Source organism: Babylonia areolata, chromosome 34 (assembly GCF_041734735.1).
Source record: "Babylonia areolata isolate BAREFJ2019XMU chromosome 34, ASM4173473v1, whole genome shotgun sequence".
NCBI lineage: Eukaryota > Metazoa > Mollusca > Gastropoda > Neogastropoda > Buccinidae > Babylonia > Babylonia areolata.
In genome coordinates, this window is record NC_134909.1 from 16,502,859 (window position 1) to 16,512,858 (window position 10,000).

The 10,000-nt window shown below is 42.6% G+C and overlaps 1 protein-coding gene across 4 annotated transcripts in view; it reads left to right on the forward strand.

Annotated features, from left to right (window-relative positions):
* LOC143277697 (ABC transporter G family member 20-like) overlaps positions 1-10,000 on the forward strand; it is a 328,227-nt gene that overhangs the window by 262,314 nt on the left and 55,913 nt on the right. The window contains exons 1-2 of one of the 4 annotated variants that reach the window (XM_076582617.1): positions 3,500-3,582; positions 5,845-5,921. The exons of 1 other annotated variant lie outside the window; for it this stretch is intronic. In XM_076582617.1, the coding sequence (XP_076438732.1) occupies positions 5,919-5,921 (3 nt within the window). In that variant the 5' untranslated portion in view covers positions 3,500-3,582; positions 5,845-5,918. Of the gene's footprint in view, positions 1-3,493; positions 3,583-5,844; positions 5,922-8,635; positions 8,707-10,000 lie in introns of those variants that run through there. 2 more of the 4 variants (XM_076582616.1, XM_076582619.1) reach the window with 2 other exon arrangements.

Here is a 10,000-nt window from a genome sequence, read left to right on the forward strand (position 1 = left end):
TATGCACAGGCGTGGTAGAGGACCCATGACCATTCATTGGTCTGTTATCCATGAACCTACCTGCTCTTAATGTTCGGTGGTAGGAAAGGCCATATTTTATTTTCTACACATCGCAGGGGGAATCCCCAGCTATTCTTAGCCACTGTCTTTTCACTGTGTTTATACCACAAGGGAATTTTGTTCTCTAAAATTGACTGGCGGTAACAGGGTTAATGACTATCGACACTCGCATAAAATTACTCTCCCCTTCACGATCATCACTTTATGTAAATCAAGCCTAACGTATTCTGGGAGCTGGTTATGGAATCATAATTATTCCTGAAAATTGAAAAAGTGAACTGAAATTCTTCTTTTTTTTTAATTTAAAAAGTGAACTTTCATTATCTTGTTATCAATCTTTCAGATTTGACACCATTCTGTCCAATAATGTAGTAATAATCATTCAGAATGCTCTCTCTCTCTCTCTCTCTCTCTCTCTCTCTCTCTCTCTCTTTCTGTCTGTCTGTCTGTCTCTCTGTCTCTTCCTATGTATGGAATATCACCTGCATAATATCACCTATTTTCATGTATTTTTCTGATTTTTTTTTTTCTTTTTTTTGGGGGGGGGGGGGGGGGGGGGGGGAGGGGGGGGTGTTTTCTTCTTCTTCTTCTTCTTCTTCTTCTTTTTCCTTTTTTTTTTTTCTTTTTCTTTTTTTTTTTTTTTTTTTTGCCCCAGAGGGTTGGATGTGAAAGAAAAATAAAAGTAGTAGGTATTATGCTTATTCCACTATTCTCTTGAAATGAAATTCGTTTCGTTTCGTTTCGTTTCTCCTCTGTCTCTGTCTCTCTGTCTCTGTCTCTGTCTCTCTGTCTGTCTCTGTCTCTCTCTGTGTCTCTGTCTCTCTCTCTGTCTCTCTCTCTCTCTGTCCCTGTCTCTCTGCCTGTCTCTCTGTCTGTCTCTGTCTCTCTCTCTCTGTCTCTCTCTGTCTGTCTCTGTCTCTCTGTCTGTCTCTGTCTCTCTGTCTCTGTCTCTCTCTGTGTCTCTGTCTGTCTCTGTCTCTCTCTCTCTCTGTCTCTCTGTCTGTCTCTGTCTCTCTGTCTGTCTCTGTCTCTCTCTGTCTCTGTCTCTCTGTCTGTCTCTGTCTCTCTCTCTGTCTCTGTCTCTCTCTCTGTCTCTGTCTCTCTGTCTGTCTCTGTCTCTCTGTCTCTGTCTCTCTCTGTGTCTCTGTCTCTCTCTCTCTCTGTCTCTGTCTCTCTCTCTGTCTCTCTGTCTGTCTCTGTCTCTCTCTCTGTCTCTCTCTCTCTCTCTGTCCCTGTCTCTCTGTCTCTGTCTCTCTGTCTGTCTCTGTCTCTCTCTCTCTGTCTCTCTCTCTGTCTGTCTCTGTCTCTCTGTCTCTGTCTCTATCTGTCTCTCTGTCTCTGTCTCTCTCTCTGTCTCTGTCTCTCTGTCTGTCTCTGTCTCTCTCTCTGTCACTGTCTCTCTCTCTGTCTGTCTCTCTCTGTCTCTGTCTATCTGTCTGTCTCTGTCTCTCTCTCTCTCTGTCTCTGTCTCTCTCTGTCTGTCTCTCTCTCTCTCTGTCTCTTGTCTCTCTCGCTCGCTCGCTCGCTCTCCCCACCACCCCCACTCTCTCACGTGTTGAGAAGTCAGTCTGTCATCATCAACTTCTTCTTCTTCGTTCGTGGGCTGCAACTCCCACGTTCACTCGTATATACGCGAGTGGGCTTTTACGTGTATGACCGTTTTTAACCCGCCATGAAGGCAGCCACACTCCGTTTTCGGGGCTATGCATGCTGGGTATGTTCTTGTTTTCCATAACCCACCGAACGCTGACATGGATTTCAGGATCTTTAACGTGCGTATTTGATCTTCTGCGTGCGTATACACACGAAGGGGGTTCAGGCACTAGCAGGTCTGTACATATGTTGACCTGGGAGATCGTAAAAAAAAAAATTAAAAAAAAATCCACCATTAAAATACCCATAAGGCGCCGTCACCGTGATTCGAACCCCGGACCCTCAGATTGAAAGTCCAACGCATTAACCCACTCAGTACGGCCAGTCCTCTCTTCTCCTCTACACAGACCCTTCGGATGTCCAGTGGGTGTCTGAATGACCCAACCTTTAGCTTCCGTCGTCAGAATTGTGGTATTCTTTGTCAACATTCACCTCTTCAGTATAAGAGCCTTCCGCTTGCAATATTTTGATGATGGTAACTTGGGTGAAACGCTGTTAACGTCGTCTCTTTCGCCGTTCGTATGGAGAGAGTTAACCATTCGGCTATTGCGCTTATCAGTCTGTCATCTACTTCAACAGCTTTCGTATGAAGATGAATCGCACCCCCCACACACCCCTAGCCCCCACCCCACCCAACCCTTCCCGAATCACCTGTTTCATTTCATGTTTGTTTGTTTCTTCTTGTTCTTCTTGTTGTTCTTGTTCTTCTTCTTCTTCTTCTTCTTCTTCTTCTTCTTCTTCTTCTTCTTCTTCTTCTTCTTCTCCTTCTTCTTCTTCTCCTTCTTGTTGTTCTTGTTCTTGTTCTTCTTGTTCTTGTTCTTCTTCTTGTTCTTCTTCTTCTTCTTCTTCTTCTTCTTCTTCTTCTTCTTCTTTTTGTTGTTTCTGCTGTTGTTTCACAGTGTTTACTTTCACTCCTTTAATCATACGCAATGCTTAAAAAAAAACATGTCTGGGTGCACTGACAAAAAAAAAAAAAAAAAAAAAATCAAACTGAAAACTTGAAACCAACACCACCACCACCACCACCACCAACAACAACAAAATAAAATGCTGACAAGTTCACCTGTGTCATGAAGGTCTGCTGATGGCTTGAGGTATCAAACTGTGTCAAGTACTTCACACAAACACACGCGCGCGCGCGCGCATACACACACACACACACACACACACACACGTGCGCACGCACGCACGCACACACGCGCGCACACACACACTTACACAGACGCACACACTCACACACACACACACACACACACACGCCCGCACGCACGCGCGCGCGCACACACACACACACCCGCACGCGCGCACGCACGCACGCACGCACACACACATACACACACACACACAGAGGTGGTAAACTAGTTTTCGACTAAAATCGACAAGAATAATTCTGATTAAAAACACGAAAGAAAGAAAGAAAAGAAAAGATCTCTCTCTCTCTCTCTCTCTCTCTCTCTCTCTCTCCCCTTGCCTGGGAACGAAAGAAAAGGAAAAAAAAAAAAAAAAAGACAATGAAAATTATAAATACGAACATAATCATACACCCTTGTCAAAAATTTCTTCTTTTCTTTTTTTTTTTTTTTTTTTTTTTTTTTTTTTTTTTGAAATCATAGCTCCCCCTCGTGAGCGATCCAAGTCCGAGGATGGAATACAAAGAGCACAAGGTTGGCATACAGATGAGTGAAGTCAAAAGAGCACGTGACAGAAACGGGGCTCATTTGCATACCACGGGGCTTTAGCTTTCGTGCGCGTGACGAGAGCGACGGCTGATTGAGTGACATTGATCTCAGACGGGTCACACAGGTTTCTGTCTGCATGGCGGAGAGTCAATTTCAACGACTGCTGTCTGTTCGGAAAGACATTGCTCAGGTATTTCGATGTAGTAGTAGTTGTTGTAGTAGTGGTTGTTGGCTCACTTGTGTAAACAAAGTGAGTCTATGTTTTAACCCGGTGTTCGGTTGTGTGTGTGTGTGTGTGTGTGTCTGTGTGTCCGTGGTAAACTTTAACATTGACATTTTCTCTGCAAATACTTTGTCAGTTGACACCAAATTAGGCATAAAAATAGGAAAAATTCAGTTCTTTCCAGTCATCTTGTTTAAAACAATATTGCACCTCTGGGATGGGCACCAAAAAAAATTTTAAATGAAGCCTAATGATATGCAAACTGCATTTACTGTTATATTTATATTTTTTGTATTCCCTAAACTTGGCACTTTGATCTGATATTCGACACAACAACAAGAGCAGTCATTACTATCATTTTTTGTTCAAACAGGAACTTCTTTTGGCTAAGCATGGAAGTTTTATTTATTTTGCAAACGTTTTGGTGCAGATAGTAAAAAAGGGAAAGTACTCTGTAATTAATGCTAGGGGACTTAATTTGCTTTAAACTGATCTTTCTCATCTTAAACATTATATTTTGAAATTATACTCAATACATAAAAAGCTTGGATTTTTTTTTTAAGTGTATCACAAGTGAGTCTTGAAGACTTTGCCTCTCTTGTTGTTGTTGTTGTTGTTGTGTGTTGTTGTTGTTGTTGTGTGTGTGTGTATCTGTGTCTGTGTCTGTGTGTCTCTGTGTGAGTCTGTATGTGTCTGGGTTTGTGTGTGTGCGAAAGTGTGTGTGTGTGTGTGTCTGTGTGACTGTGTCTGTGTGCGTGCGTCTGTGCGTTTGCGTGCGTGCGCGCTTCTGTGTGTACGAGCGTGCGTGCGTGCGTGTTTACGTGCGTGCGTGCGTGCATGCTTGTGTGTATACGTGCGTGCGTGTGCACGTGTGTGCGTGCGTGTGTGTGTGCGTGTGTGTTATCTTTCTGTGATTTAATGTCTTTTCAATTGTATTGTATTGTATTGTATTGTATTACTCTTTTTTGTCACAACAGATTTCTCTGTGTGAAATTCGGACTGCTCTCTCCAGGGAGAGCGCGTCGCTACACAAAGAGCGCCACCCTTTTTTTCTTTCTTTTTTTTTCTGTCGGTAATTTTATTTGTTTTCCTATCGAAGTGGATTTTTTTTGTACAAAATGTTGACAGGGACAACAACCCTTTTATTGCCGTGGGTTCTTTTACGTGCGCTAAGTGCATGCTACACACGGGACCTCAGTTTATCGACTCATCTGAATGACTAGCGTCCAGACCACCCATCAAGCTTTAGTGGAGAGGGAGAAAAATACTGGTGACTATGGTATTCGAACCAGTGCGCTCAGATTCTCTCGCATTCTAGGGGGATGCGTTACCTCTTGGTTAATACCGTACTTTGATTGTGTGTGTGTGTGTGTGTGTGTGGGTGCGTGTGTGTGTGTGTGTGTGTGTGTGTGTGTGTGTGTGTAACTCTTTTTAGTTTTTGTTGTAAATGCCACAAGCTTCTTGCCTGGGAAGTCTAATCCTCAGTCCGCATAAAATGCTACTACTACTACTACTACTACTACTACTTCTACTACTACTACTACTAATAATAATAATAATGATAATCGTCATCATCATACTGATAATAACCACAACAATTGACAGTAGTAGTAGTAGTAGTAGTAGTAGTATCGTCATCGTCAATATTATTATCATCAAAATTGTGATTATGTTTATCATGATTATTTTGATTACTATTATGATCATCATCTTTCTTTCTTTCTTTTTTTTTTTTTTTTATAAAGAAGCACCTGTGTGTGTGTGTGTGTGTGTGTGTGTGTGTGTGCATCCCCGGCGTTTTAAAGTGTTCCAGTTCTCGCTTTTAGACGAAACTGATGTGAGTGTGTAGACGAAACAAATGTATGTGTGTAGGCGAAGCGACACCTGTCTCTACCCTGCGATAAAAGACGTTCAGCTCTACAGCCATCTGTTTGATCAAGTGCCCCATGGTATCATTCCTCTCGTGTTTCATGACTCGCTCTGGGCACATTTTAGGATGTAGTTGTGCAGTAAAAAGCATATCTACTCCACGGCTTTTGTGTATATGTGTGTGTGCGTGTGTTGTGTGGTGTGTGTGTGTGTGTGTGTGTGTGTGTGTGGTGTGTGTGTGTGTGTGTGTGTGTGTGTGTGTGTGTGTGTGTGCATCGCCAGCGTTTTAAAATGTTGCAGTTCTCGCTTTTAGACAAAAACTGATGTGAGTGTGTAGACGAAACAAATGTATGTGTGTAGGCGAAGCGACACCTGTCTCTACCCTGTGATAAAAGACGTTCAGCTCTACAGCCATCTGTTTGATCAAGTGCCCCATGGTATCATTGCTCTCCTGTTTCATGACTCGCTCTGGGCACATTTTGGGATGTAGTTGTGCAGTAAAAAGCATATCTACTCCACGGCTTTTGTGTATGTGTGTGTGTGTGTGTGTGTGGTGTGTGTGTGTGTGTGTGTGTGTGTGTGTGTGTGTGCATCGCCGGCGTTTTAAAGTGTTGCTGTTCTCGCTTTTAGACGAAACTGATGTGAGTGTGTAGACGAAACAAATGTCTGTGTGTAGGCGAAGCGACACCTGTCTCTACCCTGTGATAAAAGACATTCAGCTCTACAGCCATCTGTTTGATCAAGTGCCCCATGGTATCATTGCTCTCGTGTTTCATGACTCGCTCTGGGCACATTTTAGGATGTAGTTGTGCAGTAAAAAGCATATCTACTCCACGGCTTTTGTGTATGTGTGTGTGTGTGTGTTGTGAAGTGTGTTTGTGTGTTTGTGTGGTGTGTGTGTGTGTGTGTGTGTGTGTGTGTGTGTGTGTGTGTGTGTGTGTTGTGTGTCTGTCTGTCTGTCTGTGTGTCTATGTGTGTGTGTGTTTGTTGTTGTTGTTTTGTTGTTGTTGTTGTTTGTTTGTTTTTTTTCCTTTTAAGATTCCATGTTGGTGTGTACAGTTGCTCTTCCCCTCTACACAGACCTCTCGGATGTCCAGTGGGTGTCTGAATGACCCAACCTTTAGCTTCCTTCGTCAGAATTGTGGTATTCTTTGTCAACATTCACGTCTTCAGTATAAGAGCCTTCCGCTTGCAATATTTTGATGATGGTAATTGGGGTGAAACGCTGTTAACGTCGTCTCTTTCGCCGTTCGTATGGAAAGAGTTAACATATCATTATATTATTAATTTTCTCAAAAGCAGTTGTTTGAAAGAGAATTGTGATGAATTCAGGAAATGTTCTAAAACAGCACCCAGGAAAAATTGTTGGAAACTGATTAAGGGAGAGCTTTAACCTATGTGGTGTGCGTCCATCGAGATCGATGATGACCATCGTTGTCATCCAGCTAGGGGATGGGGGGAGGGTGGTGGTGGGGTGGGGGGAGGGGATGCTCATGAATCTATCTGTGAATGCGCAGATGGCTGAATAGTTCAATCTGCGCACGAAATGTTCGCTGACAGTTGGGGCAGAAAAAGACGGGCGTATCATTGTCAGGGAGCTTGTTTGACTTTCTGGCCTGCGTCTTCTGAACAGCTGCAGCAGTCCTGTTGGCCTCGCACAACTTGGCGCCTTTAACCTATATAGCAAAACACTAGAGCGCAGTTTTAAAGAAAAGGTCTACCACCCACCCACAGAAATATTTACACAGGCTGGGCCTTTAATTACTTCATTAGACTGCAGAATCTCGCATAGCAAAAAGCAGCAACGCAGTTTCCATTCACAGCGCGACATATATCACACCCTTTCTTGTTATGAAAACAAACATTAGTATTAAAGCTGTTCTCTCTCTCTCTCTCTCTCTCTCTCTCTCTCTCTCTCTCTCTCTCTCTCTCTCTCATCTATTAATCTTTTTTTTTTTTATTTGTTTTGCCATCTGTTTATATATTTTATTTCAACGATTATAGTGTGCGTGTGTATGTAAATGCATGTGTGAGGGCATGGTGTAAAGAAGCTTTCAGCCTGTCCATTCTATCCTCAATAAAAAATCTCTCTGTCTCTGTCTGTCTGTCTGTCTGTCTGTCTCTCTCTCTCTCTCTCTCTCTCTCTCTCTCTGAGGTACATTTCCCATCGCAAAAAAAAAAAAAAAAAAAAAAAAAACCCTGCGGGTATCACTTTCTTCTTCTCCTTCTTCTTCTTCTTCATTTGTGTGCTGCAACTACCACGTGCACTCCTATGTACACGAGTGGGCTTTTACGTTTCTACCCCACCATGTAGGTAGCCATACTCCGTTTTCGGGGGGGGTGCATGCTGGATATGTTCTTGTTTCTATACCCCACCCAACGCTGACATGAATTACTGGATCTTTAACGTGCGCATTTGATCCTCTGCGTGCGTATACACACGAAGGGGGTTCAGGCACTAGCAGGTCTGCACATTATGTTGACCTGGGAGATCGGGGAAAATCTCCACCCTTTACCCACCAGGCGCCGTCACCGAGATTCGAACTCCGGACCCTCAGATTGAAAGTGCAACGCTTTAACCACTCGGCTATTGCGCCGGATCGGGGAAACGATGCACCAAGCAGTGTTCTGTCAAACTGAACATAACACGGGTTTACTTTCCGCAGTTTGGTCGGTAATGGTCCCCCGGGGTTTGTGTGTGTGTGTGTGTGTGTGTGTGTGTGTGTGTGTGTGTGTGTGTGTGTGTGTGTGTGTGTGTGTGTGACGATATGATCGCTCCATTAAATGTTTCCAGTTATCTACACTACGAGCCTTTTTGTGTACCGGGTCGTTTTGTGTGCGTGTCCTGTTCACTGTTCACGTTTTCTTTTCCACTGGATCCATATCTATATCAGTCAGACAACACTGCCATCAGAAACACACGTGTACCTGTAGTATGATCGATGTTTTCGGTATCATTTCTCAATTTTAAATCCGTGTTCGTCTTCAGCGCATTCCCATTCCCACGTGTGTTTTTTCTCCGTCGCGCCATTCTTGCCATTTTTTTTAGTCAAAAGTTCGCTGCCAAGCTTCGTTTGCACGTTTCTTCTGTCCTTGCTGCTGTGTGCATATGTCAAATGATTGGTATAAGGACAGGCCCGGCGCTTCCGTTTTTTGAGGAAGTGTCTGGGTTTGTTCCAAATGTACCTTTTTATTTACCTGTGTGCTTGCTGAATCGGCAGCGTAAGCATCACTGACTTCAAGTTGTGTACCTTGTGTAATGGAGAGAGTTACCACTCTTTACTATTTGTTAATTATTTATCTCCTGGCCTCATTATTTGTTAATTTCCAGTTGATAAACCACCGAGGCAACCATGTGTTTGTTCTGTATTGTCCATGTGTTCTGTGTGGCTTATTCAGGATTAAAGAGGCTATGAATAAAAGCTCATTTGTGTTTGCACATTTCTTCTGTCTTTGCTGCTGTGTGCATATGTCAAACGATTGGTATAAGGACAGGACCGGCGATTCCGTTTTTCAGGAAGTGTCTGGGTTTGTTCCAATGTACTTTTTTTTAAAATTATTATTATTTACCTGTTTGCGGAGATCAGAAAAGAGAGATAAACCACTTGCAGAAATTGCTGAAGCCAGGCAGCCTGCGCCGCGGCACGCATTCATTATTCATGAGCTGCCTTTGCCCCGCCCAAACGTAAGGAAAGCGTCAGTCGAACGCAGTCTCCTGAGTGATTTTATAATTAGGATTACACCTTTTTTCCCTTTTCTGTTTGCTTCATCCCACGCAGATGTCAAACTCAATTTTGTTGTGAATAACATTCCTAAATATTTATATGTATTGGTTACTTTTATTTCCCTATCACCACAGCACCATTTTTCACGAGTCGAAAGATGACCTCCATTGCGGAAAACTATAATATTGGTCTTAACGAGATTCACTGTTTGTTGTAGTCTGTCTGTTTCTTGCTTAAGGGCATTTAATTGATTTTGTAACCCTGTGGGTGTGTCAGACAAGAGAACAACATCATCAGCAAATAGCATTAAGAGCAAATCTGTTGCGCCAGGTATCATTTGTATTCCATGTCTCCCCTTCTTTGATAACTCCACTGCCAATTCACCGATGAAAAAGGAAAACAGCTGTGTGCTTGGCATACAACCTTGTTTAACCCCTCTTGGACACTGAAAAAAGTCTGAATAAATACCTTTGTCACGAACACATACAAGTACAGAACCGTAGATGCTTTTAACAGCCATGTAAAACTCCCGAGAGAGAGACAGAGACAGAGACTTAGAGAGAGAGATAGAGCACAATACAACGGTCTGCTCGGGCAACATGAAGCGTTCGTATATATATGAATTATATATATGATTATGTACATATTGATAGATTTAGATTTACATACTGATAGATCTATATGAAATTATGTATGTATGTATTCATGTATGTATGTATAGACAGATGTTAGAAGAGAGACAGAGCTGAATATGTGTTTTGTTTTGATTTTTTTTTTTTTTTTTTTTTTTT